This window comes from Phacochoerus africanus, chromosome 3 (genome assembly GCF_016906955.1).
Source record: "Phacochoerus africanus isolate WHEZ1 chromosome 3, ROS_Pafr_v1, whole genome shotgun sequence".
Taxonomy (NCBI): Eukaryota; Metazoa; Chordata; class Mammalia; order Artiodactyla; family Suidae; genus Phacochoerus; species Phacochoerus africanus.
In genome coordinates, this window is record NC_062546.1 from 198,647,882 (window position 1) to 198,668,908 (window position 21,027).

At 54.3% G+C, this 21,027-nt stretch overlaps 1 protein-coding gene across 1 annotated transcript in view; it reads left to right on the forward strand.

The window, feature by feature from the left end:
• The first annotated feature begins 4,442 nt into the window (after positions 1-4,442).
• Positions 4,443-21,027, forward strand: part of EFHD1 (EF-hand domain family member D1) — a 48,941-nt gene continuing 32,356 nt past the window's right edge. Inside the window, exon 1 of the mRNA XM_047773777.1 lies at positions 4,443-5,113. Within this exon, the coding sequence (XP_047629733.1) occupies positions 4,818-5,113 (296 nt within the window). The 5' untranslated portion in view covers positions 4,443-4,817. The remainder of the gene's footprint in view (positions 5,114-21,027) is intronic.

A 21,027-nucleotide genomic window follows, 5' to 3' on the forward strand; every position in this document is an offset into this window, starting at 1 on the left:
TTTTTCTGCTAAAACAAATCAAAGCCCTGAGATTTTGAGTCATTAAAGAAGCTGATCACTCGAAGATAAGCAGGGCTGAATACCTCCATAGATGGAAGCATCCCAGGTTTCTGCTCTCTGGGAAAGGCTTTTCCCTTTCTGGGCTTCATCTCCTTCTGACTTCTTTGTGGCTTTCTGGTCCCCAGTTCCTGGAGGACCCAGAAACCTGTCCTAAGCCATCTTGATTGAAGGATGCACCTGTTTGTCTGGATACCACACAACCACAACCGACTCAATCCTGCAGGGATTTTCAGAGCGAGGACTGGCAAACCATTTTCCAAAGATGGCTCCAACAGTACATATCCCATCTCAAACTCTATTTTTGGTTTTCCAGTTTCACTCACGGCCTGCAGAAGTTCCAGGGCCAGGGACCAAACCTGCACCGCATCAGTGACAACATCAGACCCTTAACCCTCTGCGCCACCAGGGAACCTCCTCACGTGCTATTCCTTTTTTTGTTGTTGCTTTTTAGGGCCACACCTGCAGCATATGGAGGTTCCCAGGCTAGGGGTTGAATCAGAGCTGTAGCCGCTGGCCAATGCCACAGCCACAGCAAGGCCAGATCTGAGCCCCATCTCTGACCTACACTGCAGCTCCTGGCAATGCTGGATCCTTAACCCACTGAGTGAGGCCAGGGATCGAACCTGCATCTTCATGGATGCTAGTCAGATTCGTTTCCACTGAGCCACGACGGGAACTCCTGACTCTCCCTCTTTGCAAGCCCACCCTGGGAACCCAGTAACCACGTCATGAGGAAGCACAGGCCATATCAAGAGGCTTCTTGCCAACAGCTCCAAGGAAGCGCCCAGCCTCAGCCAGCGTCAATCCCATACCCGGGAGAAAAGAAGCCTTCAGACGATGCCTGCCCCCTGCCTCCAAGCTGCCCCTGCTTTACACCGAGTGGGTCAGGCAGAGAGTTGCCCATGAAGTTCTGCCCAAACTGCAGATTTGGGAGCAAAGCAAGTTTGCTGTTCGGGCCACAGATTTGGGGTTTGTTACACAGCAGTAAAGAACTGAAAAAGACCTCTTGGGGGTAAAACACATTTGCTTTTCCCTATGAGATGCAGAAGCTCCTGCAGCCGTCCCAGAGAATATCGTGAAAAAACACTCTCACGAGGTGACACAGGCAAAATACTTGCAACTGCTCTACTGCTAAAGTGTCTACCCTCTGGCACTTCTGTCACTCGTGCTCTGATTTTGTTGTTGTTGTTGCTGCTATTTCTTGGGCCGCTCCCGCGGCATATGGAGGTTCCCAGGCTAGGGGCTGAATCGGAGCTGTAGCCACCGGCCTACGCCAGAGCTACAGCAACTCGGGATCCGAGCCGCGTCTGCAACCTACACCACAGCTCACGGCAACGCAGGATCGTTAACCCACTGAGCAAGGGCAGGGACCGAACCTGCAACCTCATGGTTCCTAGTCGGATTCGTTAACCACTGCGCCACGACGGGAACTCCTCGTGCTCTGATTTTAACAGTGTTCTAGAGTCATTGTAGAAAATTCAGAAAAGTGAGAATTTAAATTGTAGGAATGGGAGTTCCCATCGTGGTTCAACAATAATGAATCCGAAGAGTATCCATGAGGACATGGTTTTGATCCCTGGCCTTGCTCACTGGGTTAAGGATCTGGCATTGCTGGGGCTGTGGCGTAGGCTGGCAGCTGTAGCTCTGATTTGACCCCAGCCTGGGAACTTCCATATGCTGTGGGTGCCACCCTAAAAAGCAAAAAAAAAAAAAAAAGGAGGAGTGCCCATTGTGACTCCGAGGGTTAAGGACCTGATGCAGTCTCCGCAAGGATACGGGTTAGATCCCTGGCCTTGCTCTGTGGATTAAGGAGTCAGCATCGTTGCAAGCTTCAGGGTACTTCGAGGATGCGACTCAGATCTGGCAGTGCAGTGGCTGCTTCCGCTCAGATGCAACCCCTAGCCTGGGAACTTCCATATGCCGCAGGTGTGGCCATGTTATTGTTTGTTTGTTTGTTCGTTTAAAGTAGGCACTGCAGGAAGTTCCCTGGTGTCTTACTGGGTAGGACTTGACAGGGCCCAGTTTAATTCCTGGTCTGGGAGGTGAGATATCCAACGTCATGCTGCAGCGGAAAAAAAAAAAAAAAAAAAAGGCAGCAATGCAAATGGTCTGACTCCTACCATTCACACTGTTAATAATTTGGTCCTTTTCCCTGTAGTTTTTTTTTTTTTCTTCTATATATAGAAATGTATTTTGTAACACATGGGTCCTGTTTGCATAGTAATATTGATATTGGCTCATCATTCAGCCACTATGTTTTGACGGCTTTGTCGGGCACCCCGCAGGACACTGGGAAAGGGGAGATGGGTAGCAGGGTTTCCAGCTATGGCCGTGGCTGAGACTCACCTTGGGCTACTAGCGAGATACTGAAACTTTCTCCCAGGGTGGCCAGGTGTTGTTTGATGAGCGTCATGGGTACCTGCTGCTTTGCTGCCAAGGATAGACCTCCTAAGGCATTCCATCCTGCACTCCCACCTCCGTGCAGGAAGGTTTAGGGGGTGCCTGGTGGGCACAGCCTCGAACTCTGCCCCTTGCAGATAACGTGCCTTTTGAGTGGTGCCTGGGTGACAGGCCGTATTTCACACCCACATAACGCCAGAGTGCTTCCTTAGAGATCCAGAGTGCAACGCAGAGCCAGTAGTTACTGATACGGTCTTGTGTGCTATGTTAAATTTGTGGTTCTTTTTTTTTTTTTTTTGTCTTTTTAGGGCCGCACCTGCGGCATATGGCAGTCCCCAGGCTAGGGGTCCATTCGGAGCTGTAGCCGCCGGCTCTGCCAGCGCCACAGTGACACGGGATTGGAACTGCGTCTGCCACCTACACCACGGCTCACAGCAACACCGGATCCTTAACCCATGAGCAAGGCCAGGGGATGGAACCCACATCCTCATGGATGCTAGTCGGGTTCATTCACCGCTGAGCCACCACGGGAGCTCCACTATGTCAAACTTGTTGAGAGGGTAAATCTCATGTGCAGTGTTCTTACCACCTTCCCTACCTCCTCCAAAACCAGCGGGACACAAGGAAACCTTTGGAGGTAATGGGTGTGCTTATTACCTTGGTCGTGGTGATCACGAGTGTTTGCACCTGCCCAAGTGCATCAAATTGTTTTCATTAAATATGTGCAGTTTTGGAGTTCCCCTGTGGTGCGGTGTGTTAAGGATCAGGCATTGTCATTGCAGTTGCTCAGGTTGCTGCTGTGGCCTGGGTTCCATTTCCTGGCCTGTGAACTTCCACAGTTTATTTATTTTATAATAAATATATATATAAATATACTTTGTATATACATATGCAGTTTTTTGTTCATCAAATATACTTCAATAAAGCTTTTTCTTAAAAAGAAAGAGCTCTTCCTCTTAAATGAAAAGTTGAATTGCATTCAAAATCCATGCTCACTGGAGTTCCCATCGTGGCGCAGTGGTTAACAAATCTGACTAGGAACCATGAGGTTGCGGGTTCGATCCCTGGCCTTGCTCAGTGGGTTAAGGATCCAGCATTGCCTTGGGCTGTGGTGTAGGTTGCAGACGCGGCTCAGATCCCGAGTTGCTGTGGCTCTGGTGTAGGCCGGTGGCTACAGCTCGGACTGGACCCCTAGCCTGGGGACCTCCATATGCCGTGGGTGTGGCCCTAGAAAAGGAAAAAAGACAAAAAAAAAAAAAACAAAACCCATGCTCATTAACTTGAGACTTTTCAGCGGTATACTGTAAATATAAATGAAAGAAAGGGAAGAGCTATAAAGATTCTTTATCTTCCTTTATTTATTTGTTGTCCCAGGTCTCAGACGCCCACAGCCAGGCGCGGTGGCAGACACCCTGGCATCAGCAGCTCCAGCGGGGCAGTCAGAGCTGAGTCTGTCCCACTACGGGCAGACCAGTGTTTACAAGGTTGTTTTCAATGCCTGGCTGACGTAACAGCCTTCAGCGTCAGCCTTCCTTAGGGAGAGTGACGACTGTATTTGTTTTTACCCTTCCTTTCAAGCGCTGATTTCTTTCTTTCTTTTCAGGCTACTTTTTCTTTTTGATGTCTTATCACCAGGAAAGCCACGAATTCGTTTCACTTGCCTGCTCTTTTTCCTGTTTGCTTATTTGCTTTTAGTATTTTTAGTATGTTTTGGAAACATTTCTTTTCAATGAGTGTTGGAAACTCAGCGCGTCCTTTCTCGCGCTCCCTGTGGGCTCCTCCCTCTCCCAGACCTCGGGACGGGTGGATGCCATGCCCAGCCGTGGGTCGCGTGGGTGTCGCCCGGGGGGGGGCGCTCGGTTCCCTCCACCCCCAGTCTGTCTCGGGCCGCGAGCGCCTCCCGTCGGGTCGGGTCACGTCTAGGGGACCAGACGAGAAAGGAACCGTCGGAACGGTAGTTAGACTTATTCCTGCTGCGGTTCCCCCGGGGACCTCAAAGTCCCCGGGCTCCCCCGGAGCCCGCGGCAAGGTCAGAGCTGATCCAAGCGTCCACGCCCTGTCCTGGGAGGCGCTCAGCTCCCGATCCGGAGCCCCAGGGAGTGGGGAGCGGGTCGACGTCCCCGGGATGCGCAGACACCTGCGGCCTCTGGCCTGGCAGGCGGTCCCTGAGCCCCAGCGCCTCCTTAAAGCCGCGGCTCCGCCCCGCCCGCCACCCTCCCCGCCCGCGGTTCCACCCAACCGCCGGTTCCCTGCCGCCTTGGCGGATTGTCGCTGAGTCGCGAGCCCGCGAGGAGTGTGCTGTCCGCCCCGTTCCCGCGCCGGGTCTTGCGTCCCCGCGTTCCAGAGCCACGGTGGCCATGGCCAGCGAGGAGCTGGCGAGCAAGCTGCAGCGGCGACTGCAGTGGGAGGAGATGGAGGAAGGCGGCCCCCAGTCTGAGCCCCGAGCCGCCCCAGTCCCGGAGCCCCAGCCGCAGCCACCCGCCCGGGCGCCCATCGCCAGAGCCGACGCCGAGCTGAGTGTGCAGCTGAACCGACGGCTGGACATCAACGAGGGCGCGGCGCGGCCCCGCCGCTGCAAGGTCTTCCACCCCTACTCCGAGTTCCCGGAGTTCAGCCGCCGCCTCATCAAGGACCTGGAGAGCATGTTCAAACTGTGAGCGCCCCGCGTCGCCCTTCAAGTTGAACCTCCCTCCCCACGCACCCCGAGGACCCTGAGCCCGGGAGGGAAGGGGTGGGGGGAAGGCGGCGGTGGGTCGGTCTTTCTGGCTGGACGTCCCGGCTCGGGGGGGGGGGGGGGAGGACAGGATGGGATAATGCAGGGGTTCCAGGGGTGCCTTTGGCATCTAACCCAGCGCCGCCCAGGTCCCGCGTGCCCGGAGCGATCCCTGAGCGGTGGAGGCGCGGGTATCCAGCCCTGCTGCGATTTCTAGAGCAGAAGTCGCAGTTCTCCCTGACCCAGGTCAGACGTTCCCTTCGCGCGGCCGAGCCCGAGTCTGAGACCCCCGGGTACCGACGGCGGGTCCCGCCCTCTCCGCCGACTGGCGCCGAGATTTGCCCAGAGCCCAACTTCCAGGAAACGGAGACGCGCTGCGCCTCACCTGCCACCTTTATCTCCCGAGGGAAAAATTAGCCTCATTGTCCTTTTATCTTTTACAACAAAAGAGGAAACTTATCCTCGGCTGGCTCGAGGGGTTGGATGTACTAAAAGAGACTGAGAATTGGGAGTTTCTTAAACTCTTCACCAAAGAGCAGTACGTTCCTGGAGCCGGCGCGTTTGGGGAGCCTCCTGGAGGCATCACCTTGTCTGTTTACCCGCTTCTTGCCTTTTGGGCAGAAGGCGCCCTTGGGAACCAGACTTGGTAGCTTGCATCTGGTCTGGCCGGTCTCTTTGCGATCCTGCCTCATCAGCCCCCGGCCCCGGGAGGCAGGGAAGCTGATGGTGATACCAACGCCGGGCGTTGGAAGCAGCGTGGAGAGACCCCAGTAGTTGGCCTTGTTGTCTGGACCTCAGTTTCCTCATCTGGAAAGTGGGGGAAGAAATTGTCCCTGCCTTTTAAGGCTATGAAGTATTTTGCACACCATAGGCTTCTAACTGAGCTATTAATATTATTTCCAGAATTGGGCCGAGACCGGAAAAATGCCTGGGGGAGCCGGGGACGCTGGCCAGGTCATGCTTGGGGCGTTTTAAAAAGCATTTGGAATGTGTTTGTCCTTCCCTGTGGAGGTTCTATTTAAAGGCGCTGTGGCCGGTGCTGTGTGGCCAGAGCCTGGGCTCCTTCCTGAGGCTGGGCTGTGGTCCAGCCCCAGCCCCTGCGCCTCCGGAGGTCAGCAGGGGCTGGTACCCAGAGCCTCTGCATCTCCTCTGCCTTCCTGACACCCTGCTTTCCCGGTTTCTGGCTTCCAGACACTGTTCTCCGGTGTTAACACCTGTCTCATTTGGGCCATTAAGGAAGGCTGCGTTGAGGCCAAAGAATGCGACCGGGGTGTAGATAGACAAGCAGTCAGGAGCTCCCGCTGTGGTGCAATGGAATCGCAGAGTTGGGGGAGTGCTGAGATTCGGGTTTCAATCCACCGCCCGGCACAGTGGGTTGAGGATTGGTGTTGCCACAGCTGCGGTTTAGTTCTTGACTGTGGCTCGGATCTGACCCCTATCCTGGGAGCTCCATACGCCCGAGGGGTGGCAAGAAAGAAGAAAGGGAGGGAGGAAAGAGAAGAAAAAGCGACCAGTGGGTGGTTTGTCAGAGTCCCTCTGATTGCAGTGGGGTTGTGCCTTTTCTGGGAAAACTTCTCCCCCACTGGCTGTGCTCAGGGCCCAGCAGCTCCTCGCAGTCCAGCTGGATTCCAGGAGGGCAGCTCGAGGGCCTTCATCGTGCTGTTGCTTTGGGGTGACTCCGTTCTTTCATTTATTATCAATGTATTATTGCTATTACTCTTTTTCTGCAGAACAGTCTTTGAAAGGATGTTTGTTTGTTTGTTGATGGCCTAAGACTAATAAAGGGAGTGCACATAATCAGAGGGTCTTGGGAGACCAGGCAAGGTGCCATTGGCGAGGAAACAACAGGTCCTGAAATCGGGCAGTGTATGGTCTGGGGTCCCACAGAGCTGGCCGTCTGGCCTGTGCATGGTACTTCTTTCTCCAGAGCTGCTGTGTCAGTTGGAAGTCTAGGATGGGTTTTCTCTCGCTTGCAACCAAAATTGGCTGAAACAACAAAGGAGTTAATGGGCTCTCAAAACTAAAAAAAGGCCAAGTTCCCATTGTGGCTTAGCGGTTTACCAACCTAACTAGTATCCACGAGGATTCAGGTTCCATCCCTGGTCTTGCTCAGTTGGTTAAGGATCCAGCGTTGCCGTGAGTGGCGGTGTAGGTCCAAGACACAGCTTGAATCTGGCCTTGCTGTGGCTGTGACACGGGCTGGCAGCTACAGCCCTAAAAAGCAAAAAAATAAACAACAACAAAAAAACCCCCCAAAAAACAACAGGCATCTGATGTCAGGTGTGGCTGGGTCTCGGAGTTCAGATGATGGCATCAGAGCTTAATTTCCTTCTCTTAAGGCGGCTTCCTCTCTGTGTTGTCCCCATTCTCAAGTGGCTTATCCCTGCTGGTGGCAGTGTGACCACAGCAGCTCCAGCAAGTCCAGTGGGAAGAAACCACAGCAAAAGCCGTATTGTGCATATATCTTCTGTAGCTTTACTATTGTTTCTTCCTGGCTTTGAACCAGTCGCAGTGGCCAGGAAAACTCGTTGCTCTGATGGGCCGGGCCTGAGCCATGTGCCCCACCCCTGGAGTGACTAGCAGGGGGACTGGCAGTGGGGCTCTTGCTGAAGAAGGGGGGGGTGGATATACAGCTCCGTCCTGGCCCCTGACTGTGGGCAGGCTCAGGTCTGCTTCAGCCACGAGGGTCTGAGGCAGGACTGGCAGCTCCTGTCATCAGGTGATGGCATCTGAGGCAGGAGTTACTGCAAAGATACCTTCCTGGGGATTGTCCCCCGTGTCCTAGAAGGCGGGGTGGCAAAGCCGCTCCAGTTAGAGATGGCTGAGCAGTGGCTGGAGACGCCCGTGTGGCAGGAGGAGCCATACAGGCATAGGGACGGCCAGGGCCTAGGACCTGTGACCCTGGGGATGCTGCATCATCCCTCTCAGTCTTAGTTTCTTGATGGTAAAAGTACCACTTTCCCATGAGGGCCAAGTAGCAGCTGTGGCTGCCAGGGGCAGGGGCCGCTAGGGGAATGCTGCCCGCCTGTCCCCCCACAGTGGTTTGGAAAGGCCTCCCCTTAAACCTAGTATCAAGACCCAGTCATCCATCATGAATGTGGAAGGGGGGGATGAAGCCCCCGGTTCCGGGGTCATTAACTGTGATCACGGCCAAGTTGCTCAACCTCTTTTTTTTGTTTGTTTTTTGTCTTTTGAGGGCCACACCTGCAGCATATGGAGGTTCCCAGGCTAGGGGTCCAATAGGAGCTACAGCTGCCAGCCTACAGCCACACCACCACAGGATCCCCGCCGCATCTGCGACCTACACCGCAGCTCACAGCAACACCAGATCCTCAACCCCCTGAGCGAGTCCAGGGATCAAACCCGCAACCTCATGGTTCCTGGTCAGATTCATTTCCACTGTGCCCCAGCGGAAACTCCCACAGCTATAAGTTTGGTGGATGTGCAAGCTGTGTGTTGTCCTTTCTGTGAAATAATTTCCAACACTTTGCAGCATCTGGTTTATCTGTTGAAGTTGATGTCGCCTGCAGTTTGAGCTGTGGACGTGGCCACTTGGTGGGTCATCGGTCCCGCCCAGGACTGTGTTCAGGGCTCTGTTGAGGGGACTTAAAGGGCTCCACTGCGGGGTAAGTGGAGAGTGCCCTAGAGCTGCTGTCACAAGGATCACAGGCTGGTGGCTGAAGACAAGAGAAATGTATTCTCTTACTGTTCTGGAGGCTGGAATCTGAAGTCAAGGTGTCAGAAAGGGCCATGCTCACTCCAGAGCCTCTAGAGAAGAACCGCGCAGCTTCTGGCTGGTGCCAGCCATCCGGGGCATCCTTGGCTTGTAGATGCATCATGCTCGTCTCCGCCTGGCTGGTTACATGGTGTTCTCTCTCTTTGCGTGTGTGCGTGTCTGTCTGTCTGTCTTTCTTCACATGGCCTTCTTCTTCTTTTTTTTTTTTTTTTTTTTTGGCTGCACCCATGACAAGTTCCTGGGCCAGGGGTTGAACCTGAGCCACAGTGGTGACAATGGCAGGTCCCCAACCCGCTAGGCCACCAGGGACCTCCCACATGGCTTTCTTGTAAAGACACTAGTCATTGGATTTAGGGCCCATCCTCATCCAGTATCACTTTGTCTTAATTCAATTGAGTAGATCTGCGAAGATGCTATTTCCAAACAGGTCACATTCCGACGTCCTGGGTGGCTGTGAATTTGGGGTGGGGGGATCCTATTCAAGCCACCACTGTGAGAAAGCAGAAGTGCCCAGCCCGTGTGGCACTGTGGCTGTCTCCTCCTCCCCTCCTGGGGGAGGCCCTGGTGGTGGTGATGTTGGCAGGGGGGACCCTTCCACGGAGGCCCTCAGGTTTAGGAATATCAGAATCTTAACCACTTTCAATTTTTTAGGTGATTTAGGAGTGTCTGAGACTTAACCAAAGCCAGAACCATTTCTATCCCAACAGAAGGCAGAGCTGTCTTCCCAAAGCCCAACCCTAACCCAACCGTCTAACCACCAAACTCCAGATCAACAGAAAACCCTTGACTCATGCCAGGAGGGCACTTACTTTCAGCAAGAATTTCACTTTTAATCAGTTTCTAGATCCAGATTCTGGGAGTTCCCGTTGTGGCGCAGTGGTTAACAAATCTAACTAGGAACCATGAGGTTGCAGGTTTGATCCCTGGACTTACTCAGGGGGTTAAGGATCCAGTGTTGCCGTGAGCTGTGGTGTAGGTCGCAGATGCGGCTCGGATCCTGCGTTGCTGTGGCTCTGGCGTAGGCCGGCGGCTGCAGCTCTGATTCAACCCCTAGCCTGGGAACCTCCATGTGCTGTGGGAGAGGCCCTAGAAAAGGCAAAAAGACAAAAAAAAAAAGGAAAAAAAATCCAGATTCTGATGTCACTTTGGAATTCACTCAGAACCTGACTTGACCAGAACAAAGTATATGCCCGTTCTTTTTGTTTGGCCTGTACAGATCCGCGCAGACACTTCGAAACGTGGTTTGATCTTTTAAATTTGATTTTCCTATTTAAACATGTTTTGCCTAGGGAATTCTTATGCATTCAAGGTTAACCCCATTCCCCACCCCCCGGCCCCCCGGCCCTGTCCTTTCCAGCCTGTGAACAATTTGGGTTCTTGAAAGGGGGGGTCACTTGTCTTTGTATGATTCGGACCTACCGTAAATGAGCCTGGTGTACTGTAGAAGAAAGAATTTTCTAATGACTGTGGGAAGCCAGAGGCGTCATCAGCCCGGCCGGAGAACGTTCCCTCTCCCTTTCCAAGTGTGTTACTGGATAGCCTGGGCCAGGAGAATAGTGGCCTGATTTTGAACGAAGAGTGAGAAGGCCCCAAAGAAACTGACTCTTCAGTGTGTGTCCAGGGCTGTAATACAAGCTGGTGGAGCGGTCAAGGTTAGACAGGAAATTTTAATTACCCTGGGCTTATCCAGAGGCCTCTTTCAAAGGGAGGTAATGAGGGCAACCACTTAAATGCAGGACCCAAACCCAGCATCTTAAAATGCAGCTGTGATGTTTTCGCAGCAGAGCAAGAGCTTGTGTTTCAATTCCCCAAAGAGAGGGTGGGGAGCGCAGCGTTTAGCTGGAGCCAAGTTGTCTTTTTATTAAGAATCCGAAATGATGACATCATGGACACCCCGCCAGCACCCCTGGACCCCGAAAGGGCGGGGCTGTCCTGGAACTCTTCACTTCTCATTCCCCCACCCCCAGCCCACCCTCATTTCTTTTTCTCCTTCCTGGACTTTTCTCGAGCGAGGGAGGAACGCGTGTGTGTGGGAATTTGCCAGAGAGGTGAAGGAGTCCCGTTAAGCATGTTCACTCTGGTGGGGCCCGGGGGTGGGGGGTGGGGGGTGGCGGCCCGCTCTCTCCTCAGCATCTTTGGAGTAAATTGCCTTACGGACAGGAAACAGTGGACGGAAATCCAGGGAAGTTAAGAGTTTTTCTCCCCCTGAAGGAGAGGCCAGGGCTTCTGACTCCCCTGATTGTGTCTTTGGTCCACAGTGATACACCTTAGAGTTGAACTTCCCTCACCTGCCCTGGATTTGGCACGTTTGGCGGTTCCGGGTTGAAGGCCGGACAAGGGAACCCAGGCCTGTCTGCATTCCTGGCGGGCCATCAGCCAGAACCCAGGCTGGCTTCTGTTCGGGGCCTTGGTCTCAGCAGAAAGACACCGTGCTGGGGGAGCGATTTCCTGGAGCGGCTTAAGCAGTGGTGTGATCTGTGCAGCGTGTGTGATATTGGGGCAGCTGGAAGGAGGCTCTGCAGTTTATCTTTGCAGAGTTTCCCTGCTTTTCCTTCGTCACTTCTCAACTTGACTCTCTGGGAAGCCTCCCCCTCCTTTTTAACAGAGCACCGCTTTTTACGAGACTTATTAAAATCTTACATAATTCGGGAGTTCCCATCATGGCTCAGTGGTAATGAACCCGACTGGTATCCATGAGGATTCGGGTTTGATCCCTGGCCTCGCTCAGTGGGTTAAGGATCCAGCGTTGCCATGAGCTGTGGTGGAGGTCCCAGACACAGCTCGGATTCCACGTTGCTGGGGCTGTGGTGTAGACAGGCCGCTGCAGCTCTGATTCGACCCCTAGCCTGGGAACTTCCACATGCTGCGGTATGGCCCTAAACATAAATAAAATAAAATACAATGCAATAAAATAAAATCTCACATAATGCCCCCCCCCCCCAAAAAAAGACCTTTTCCCTTTCTTGCAAAATTAGAGTGCCTAGTTTCAGAGCGTTAAGGTCCAGGCGACCGATTTTATTTCTCTTCTTAGCCCTGTAAGACCTCCCTGCCCCGGTCTAACCAGTAAATAGAAATGCCTTCTCCCGTTGACCTTGGGGGCTTTGATGTACCCAGGCTACATCCTGCCTGGTTTCACGGCCTGGCTGAGCCAGTGAGTCTGAGGATGGGTCGAATGAGTCAGGTCCCGGGAGCTGGTGGCTGCCAGGCCAGTCCGTGACTTGGGGGAGAGAGCCTCAGTTTTGGAGCCCAGCACACAAGCTAGGTTTTGCACAGCTTGCTCTTAACTTCCTGCTTCATGAATATCTGTGTGTCACGTGCACCCTCGCAGGCTCGCACACGCTTACAGGCATGCTCACACTCACAGTGCCCGGCCTCCGCATCACCTTGGAGTCCTCCAGGCACAAGCCTCCATAGCCTCCCCCAGCCTCTGTGTCCCTTGAGTGTGGGTGACTGAAGGGCATCACCGTCCTCGATCCTGCGAACAAGGATACCCGAGATGTTGGGGTGTGGATGGTGCCATCTTGCAGGATGAAACTTGACCTGTGCTCAGTGGCCTGCCCCGCAGACTCGGGACCCCCAAGGCTGCATGGACCTCCTGTCCATACATTTGCTAACGTCTGTTACCATAGTGAGGATAGTGATGAGCCCCTTTCTTATCTGCTGTCTATGAGCTGTGTATTCATTCATTCATTTTTTTTTTTTTTGGTCTTTTTAGGGCAACACCCCTACATAGCATATGGAAGTTCCCAGGCTAGGGGTCAAATCGAAGCTGCAGCTGCCGGCCCACGCCACAGCCACAGCAACGCAGGATCTGAGCCTCGTCTGTGATGTACACCACAGCTCAGGGCAATGCCGGATCCTTAACCCACTGAGCGAGGCCAGGGATCAAACCTGTGTCCTCATGGATACTAGTCGGGATTGTTAACCACTGAGCCATGACAGGAATTCCCATTCATTCGATTTTTAAAAAATTCATTCAGTGAAGCATATACCAGGTATTAGGATTATATACATTGATCTGGAGAGGTGTCTGCCGTTGAGAAGCTGGACCAGCTTTTAAGAGTGGGCTGGATTTAACATGATGATCTGGACAGGGAAGAATGCAAATCTTGGTAAAGCCATCCACCTGCCATGTACCCTGTGTAGCCTGGCAGACCCTGAGAGGATGCTGCATTCAAGGCAGGGGGTGGTGGTCGTTCTGGACGCAGCCGGGGAAGAGCAGCCCGCTAGGACTGGGAAGGGATTCCGGCCCTTGATGGAACAAAGGCCTTGGGGCTGAGGCTCTTAGAGCTGGAAGATGCGGGCTGAGAGCTTGGAGTGTGGTGGGGACCTGCTGGGCCTCATGGGGCAGAAGCAGGCAGTGAGGGGGCAGTGGAGGTGAGCTACAGCCTTGGTTCAGTGTGGAGAAGAAAGGGCTTTCTCACGGTCGGAGTCCTTGAGAAACGGAAAGAATAGTCTCGAAGGTGATAAGTCCCTTTCTTGGGAGTTCCGTTGATAGGTGGGTGGTCTGTCTTCATGGAGGGAGAGGTTTGCAGCAGGCAGGGGCTGGACATCTCTTGGGGTGGCTGGGGAATAGGCTCTATGACTTTCAAAGTTCCTTCTAGGCCAGAAGGACAAGGGCATGGCTGGCAGCTACTTCCATCAGGGATGCTGGTCTGGTCTCCTCTGCATCCACCGGTCGTCGTGTTGGCGTCATCCTTGGACTGGGAGCAAGACGGCCAGGTTCGCCAAGTGCCCTCCAGCTGGGAGGAAATCCGAGGCAGAAGGACCTAGACTTCTTCCAAACAATGAGATCTTTCCAAGAAGCAGCCCCCAAGCCAGCCTCCGGCATCCCTTTGGCCGGCATTTGTCACAGATTCACTGAGGCCAGTGACTGCCCAGAGGAAGACAATGACCAAGGACCGTGACTGGGCCCCCTCCCCCAGGGGGCAGGTACCTGGCCCAAAGAGGGTCCAGGGAAGGGAGGGGAGGGGCCCACCGTGTCCCTTTCAGGCCTTTTCCTGAGCTTGTGGCCCTGTGTGTTTGTGTACATGGGGGAGACTTTTAGACGGGGGGCTTGGATTTTGGAGACTAGATGGGGAGAAGCCCATTCCCGGGGGCTCCTGAATGCTTGAATGTAAGGCGTCTTTCCTTGGGAACACTTAACTTCTGCCAATGGAATCAAGAGCCCCTCTGATTTCTCTTTGTCAGTGGTTGTCGATCCCTGGCACCTCCAGGCTGTATGTGTGTATTTGGGGGTGAGGGGATATGTGTCTGTGTCAACTGCTGCCTTTGCCAGCTCTCCATAAAATGGCTTTTGCCTTTGTCTTGCAAGGGGCCTGGCACACCTGGACCCCACCGCCCCGCCTCTGGGTTTGGAGAGCCCAGCTGGCTTCCTTGGGCAGGTTCATCAGTGACACATCTCGCTTGCTTTGTCTTTGCAAACTGTTCGCTGATGCCTACCTCTTCTCCCAACACCCCCCCCCCCAGCATCCTCCTTTCTTTTCTTAATTATCCCAAACCTCTGACTTCCTCTCCTTTTAGAAGGGTCTCCAGGTAGAGAGGCGGAGAGCATGGGCCAGCTGCTATCTTTGCTGGGCATCACGTACCGTGATGGCTCTTCCTCCTTTTGGTGGTGGCCTGATGTTCTGTTGCTAAGGGCACTTCCCTGGGTGCGGAGGCCTTTGTACAAGTTGTGGGTGGCTAGGGGTGTGTGTCAGGCGGTGTCCAGGTCTGGCTATATTCTCTCTCAGTCTCAGCTCAGCCAGCCCCTGCGTGGCTGAATGCAGGTAGATGATTTTGTGTGGTCTCTCCCGGTGCAAGCCTAACTCTGGTTGATGATAATGTCCTGGCATTCTATCAGCTCCGATCAGGTTTGCAGGAAGTAGGAGGTTGTTTGTGACTTAGAAATTGCCACATGCCTGGAGCTGGCCCTGCTACCTCTTCTTGGTCAGAACGACAAGGGACCCCAAGGCTGTAGCCGATTCCAGCTTTGGGATTATCCAGTGCCCAGGGAACACCAGCCCCACCCAGCATTGCTCACTGTACCTGGGGTGGTGGCCCCCAGCCCTCAGCCCTCTCTGGGTACGATCTAGCTACTGACAGTCCCTGCTCTGCTCCCACAGGGACCTGGTGAGCTCTGACACAGCCTTCGGGAAGTGCTGGCCCCGGTCCTGCGCAGCTGTGCCCATCTTGGCCTCGGTGACAGAGTCTCTGTCCCCTCCCTAAATGACTCAGGCGCCTCCCACCCTTTCCCACAATGGCCAGCTTCATTGAGCCCAGCCACTGCCAACAGCCACTGCTTACAGAGCATCTACTGCGCGCAGGCACTGTTCTTAGCCTTCACACATTGTAAGCGTGATCATCCCTCGTTTTACAGATGAGGAAACCGAGGCGCAGAGTAGCCAGGCAACTTGCCCAACATGACACCTTATGGAGGTGGTGGAGCTGGGGGCTGAATCCAGGCAGCCTGTGTTCTTGTCCCCTGTGCCACCAAATCTCAAATGCCATCCTTGACAACCTCCCCTGCACAGTCAGATGGGGCCGTGGGTGGCACAGCCTCTGTAGGCTGCCTGAACTCCAGGCCCCGTGGGACCACCTGCTCCAGGCCTGGGGCAGCTGCCTCCTGCTTGGCCCCCCCCCCCAATCCATCCTACATATTGTGCCCTCTTGCCAGAGCCCAGATCTCATTGCCTTGCTTCCCTCTTCAGATACCCTGGGCGGTGGAGGATGATATACAATATTCACTAGCTCCCTATTGCCCATGGGTCAAAGTCCAGACTCTTCACAGTGACCCTGAAGACCAGTCACAGCAGCTGTTGCATTCTTCTCTCTCACTGGTCGCCCCAGCCTGTTCCTGTTCTCACTGGCTTATTGGCCCCCCCACAACCCCTCTCCCATACCCCCCAATTTCCAATCTGTCCATTATCGTTGATTCTTATGAGGGTCCGCTCCCCCTCCTGTTTGCCCCAGGAAAGCAGGAGTGGCTCTTTATGGTTCAGTCCTCACACTCACCCCAGGGCCATAGGCAGGGCTGGGGTAGCTTGACCTCTGAGGAGGGGTCTGAGCTCTGCTTCTGGAGCTGCCCCAAGGCCCGAATTATGCCCCAGTGGAGTTTCCCAGCTCCCAGGATTGCCAGGAACAGGGGCCTATGGTGGGGTTGTTGGTCCCCTCTGACAGTGCCACCCCCCCCCTTGGCATACACCTGTAAGTGAGATGCGGAAAAAGGAAGGTGACCACCTTCTCAGGTTGTCCCCAAGATCACATGACCTCTCGGTGTGCAGTCACACTTAACTAGGTCACTCCCTTCCAGCCCCAGGTTCCTTCCGCTGAGGGAGATGCAGGTCCAGGCCCCAGCCGGTCTGGGCACTTAAGGTGGTACCAGCCTGGAAGAAGCACAGGAAAGGGGCCGGCTGGCACGGGAGCCGTGGGCAGGGATGGAGACTGAGGACCCAGAGGCTGGCAGCCCGGGTGCTTTTCCTTTTTATTTGGAGGGACAGCTGAGTCCTCCCACAGTCCCCTTTCGGTGGAGCCTGCTGCCCCTGGCCTCTCCCTCCCTCTGCGCCTCCCCCTGGCCATTTCCTTCTGTGACTCCTGGGCTGGGGCACTGCCAGGGCTGTGCCAGACCTGACCGGGTCTGGGTGTGGAAACCCCGGGTCGTTTGGGGGTCCCTGTCCCCCAAGATCCACAGGGCTCCTGAGAATTCCTCAGATAACTTGGTTACCAGGGGCACCTCCAGCCATGGTCCCCAGCCCATGAGGATATTTACGAGAGGTGCTGGGAGCTGAGGGGAGCATCTCATGACTGCACCTTCACAACAAAGAACCCCCCCTTACTCCTCTCAACACCCCCCATCAGAAGAGCTCTTGCGGGTCCCCCATAGCCTCCATCAGGAAGTGCTGGGGGCAGGGGCGTCCCCTGGGAGGCCCTTTCTTCCCCCCCTTCCTTTCTGGAAGGCAGCTATGCTCACTACGATACCACCAACGCACCACGCCCCCCTCCTTTTTGAATGGATGGCTGGTAACACTAAATTCCCAGATCTGCTTGCTCCCACGGAGTCCCCGGGTACCTGTTTACTCAAAGCCAGTAAAAGTGTCCTGATTTCATAGGACCAAGGACAGACCCCAGGATTAGGGTCTTTCTCTCAATGAGAAGTTTCTCTTAATCACCCCAAAACGAAACAAAAAAATGAGCCTTTATAGATAAGCTTACTGATAAGCTGATTGCTTATCTGCCTGCCTCTAACCTCAACAGCAATGGAACCAAGCCCAGAGAGTAACTTGCCCAAGGACGCACAACTCAGGCCGTCACCGAGGCCTTGAACCCGGGCACTGTGACTCCAGGAGCACTCTTCCAGCCATCACCGCCCTCCCCCTTCCCCTGGTGGAGCCCCCCCACCGAGGCCCCGATAGACCGAATTGCCCGGATTACACTTGTAAGCGCGGAAGCTTTCGGACACTCTTCCCACTCCACTCAGCCATTCGTGACCAGAGGGTCGGGCATGTGTGCTCCTGACTTTGCGCTCCTGACCTGCTAACTGGTTGTCACCGGCACCTTCCTTTGCAGGGGGGTGGTCACGGGAGCTGGTTTGCTTTGTTTCCACCCTGGGTTGCTGGCCTCAGCGGGAGAATGTGCATGTAGCTGAAGTCTCCCAGTTTGAGGCCTTTTCCGATGGGGAGTTACGGCAGGCAGCCCGTTTGAGAGCGTGAATCCTGAATCCTCTCCTGAATCCAGGTGGGAGTCTCTGGGTGGGGGTGGGGGGGGTGGCTGTGCACTCCCGCCGCCTGAATTAGGGACAAAGCGGATTTCTCTGCTTGTCCTGAAGGCCCAGGTCTCAGCTACCTGACTCTGTGTCCACTCTGCTGTCTTGCAGGGCACTGAGCACATAGTGGGTGCCCTGTAGGGGTAGGGGTGGGTACCCTGAGCTCTGCCCTGCTACCCTATCTTTCTTTATCAACTTCCAGACACCTTGTATAGACCCCTGGGATTCATGGTTGGGAGATCCACCTGGTCTCCAGCAGCCTGGAAAGATGTTGGCCTCTCATCAGAAAAAGGATATTTGCCAGAAAGGAATCCCCACAGCACTAGCTGTGCACAGAACAGAAGCAGGCACTCACTGAGCCCACTCCCACCTCGCCATCACCTCCCTGCATCTCTTCCCGGCAAGGACTGTGTGTGCTCCCCAAACGCCTCAGTCTGTTCCCTCCACTCTCCACCCTGCTCCCCATCCCCCCAAATCCTTCCTGCACATGGAGCCGAGCACACTGAAACAGCCCTCTGAAGTCACTCTTTGGGGGTTGCATCTGTTACCCATAGGAAGACACGGCTCTCCCAGAACGCCTTGTGGGAGCTTCTGGGACATCCTGGCACCTCTGGACCGCCCTGGGTGACAGGGGCGCCTTCCCACGGTTCGCACATGCTGTTAGATCCAGCTCTGCTCAAGTTCCGGCCTTATCACAGCGCAACTGTCTGTACATCTGGCTCCCCCGGGAGCACTCTTTGTGCTTCCTTTTGCTCTGGAGAGGCCCCAGGTAGACGTGAGCCAGGTGGTGAGTGAGTGAATGGAACTCACTGAGCCGGGCGTCCATCCCACAGAGGCCGCTGGGAACAGCCTGATTGGAAATCAGACTCTGGGCCCAAAGCTTTGGTACTTAATTCCTCAGAGCCTGCTTACTCTTCGTTTGCATGCAGTTGTAACACACTTGGAGATCTGTTTTCCCAGCCTGCAGCAAATCACAAGGAAGGACGGGCGAACGGGGCGGGCAGGGTAGCCTGGAGGAGGGACAAGGGTCCTGTGATCTCGGGGAGCCCTGGTGCTCGCAGGAATAGGCGCAGTTGGGAACACTGTGGCCCCGGGAAAGGCCACCTGCTTGGGGGATTGTCTGGCACAGTGCCCTTCTTCTACTCAAAAGAACCTGGGCAACACGGGGAGTCTTATGAACAAGCAGGTTCTGATGGAGCAGGTCTGGAGAGGGACCTGAAATTCTGCATCCCGGGTGACCGTGACGCTGCTGGTCCTCCACCCACCCTTGCAGTGGCCAGAGCCTGCCTCTTTGAAAAGGCAAGGCATGGTTTCCATACAAGGCCTTTCTGAAGAAAAGCTGGGCTATTCCAATGTCCTAGGGCTCTGAGGTGTAGGTAATCTCCCAACACTGAATTTTCTGGGGCCATGCCGTCCTCCTGAGAAACCCCCTACTCCCTGGAGGTCCCTGGGGAGTTTCTGATGCCAGAGCCTCCCTCCGGCAGACAAAGCCTGGCCCGATTCTTTCTTCCTTGATAGCAGGATTATTCTGGTCAGGTGAAAACCAAGAAAACCCAGGGGCTCTGCACCGTGGAAGCGGAGAGAACAAGCCTTTCATGGACCAGCACGGGGCGGGCATTGGAAACCAGCCCCCGTGCCCCGGCTGCCGTCCCCTTGCTCGTGGGCTTTTGGTGGAGGCCTCATTGGCCAGGGCAGGGGCTTTGCCTGCCTTTGTCATAGGCACGCATGGTTGCGGGCCCAGTGTTTGGGGACCTCAGCCCATCCTGCCTTCCTCCATCCCACTCCACCGTCCAATGAAGACTTCTCATGTCTTCACTGGACATGAAAAAGGAGATGGGGGAGAGTCCAGTCCCATGAGCGCTGCTCGTGGCTCTGCAGACACAGGGCTGGGTTCAAACCCAGCCCCGCTATTCCCTTCGCAGCTCTGATCGCCTCACACAGGATGGGCTGGGCGGTGAGAATCACTGAGGAAGGGCTCCGTGGAAATTCAGCACACGGGGCCATGGCAGGCCGTGGGTTTGGGCTTCCTGCAGGTGCTAAAGCTAGTGGAGGCTGTTTGAGGCCCTGGGGGGTGTGGGCAGCTCTTCAGGGCAGCAGCCTTGGAAGATGTGTACTTCCTCTCCATGGCTGTGGACAGGTCCTGCTTTTCAGTATGTAAATATCCCTCCCGTTGCTTGCTGGCTGGGGGCCGGGGGCCAGGGCTGGGGTGTCATCTCTTTCTGGGCTCCCTACAACTCTGCAAGGCATGAACTGCTCCCATTAGCATCAGTCTGCAGCAGGCTCGCCAGCCCATCTCTCCCAAGGGGATGGCAGGGCTGGGTTTGAACCCTGGCCTGTGTCTGCAGGGCCACGAGCAGTGCTCATGGGACCGGAATCTCCCCCTAATGGCTCCTGGAGAATAGGAAGATGAAGGGAATAAGGACATTTCATTTTATTTAATTTGCCTTTTTTTTTTTTTTCCAGGGCCGCACCTGCAGCATATGGAGGGTCCCAGGCTAAGGGTCGAATCAGAGCTGCAGCTGCCAGCCTACACCATAGCCACAGCAACGCCAGATCCAAGCTGTGTCTGAGAACTGTGCTGCAGTTCGAGGCAACGCCAGATCCTTAACCCATTGAATGAGGCCAGGGAAGAAACCCACATCCTCACGGATACTAGTTGGGTTCCTTACCACTGAGCCACAACAGGAACTCCTTATTTTGTTTTATTGTACAAGACAAATTCAATTTATTTCAAATTGAAGCAGAAATGAGGTGAATAGGTACAATTTAAAAGTAATAGATTTTAAAGGATATTGGTAGGAAAACAGTCAAAATTCAAATTAGGTCTATAGAGTAGTTAAAAGTACTATATCAATGTTTATTTATTTGGTTTTCTTTTTGTTTTTTATTTTTTCTTTTTCTTTTTTATCTTTTAAAATTATAGTTGAGTTACAACGTTGTGTCAATTTCTGCAGTACACCAAAGGGACCCAGTTATACATGTACACACATTCTTTTTTCTTTTTTCTTTTTTTTGTCTTTTCCAGGGCCGCACCTGTGGCATACGGAGGTTCCCAGGCTAGGGGTCTAATCGGAGATATAGCCGCCGGCCTACGCTGCAGCCACAGCCACAGCAATGTGGGATCTGAGCCGGGTCTGCAACCTACACCACAGGTCACGGCATAGCCATAGCAACGCGGGACCTGAGCCGCGTTTACAACCTACACACAACTTATGGCAATGCTGGATCCTTAACCCACTGAGCGAGGCCAGGGATCGAACCCACAACCTCATGGTTCTTTGTCGGATTTGTTAACCACTGCACCACGACAGGAACTCCTCTTTTTCTCTTATTACATTCTATCATGTTCTAATGAATGAGGACGTTTTAAAAGACAAA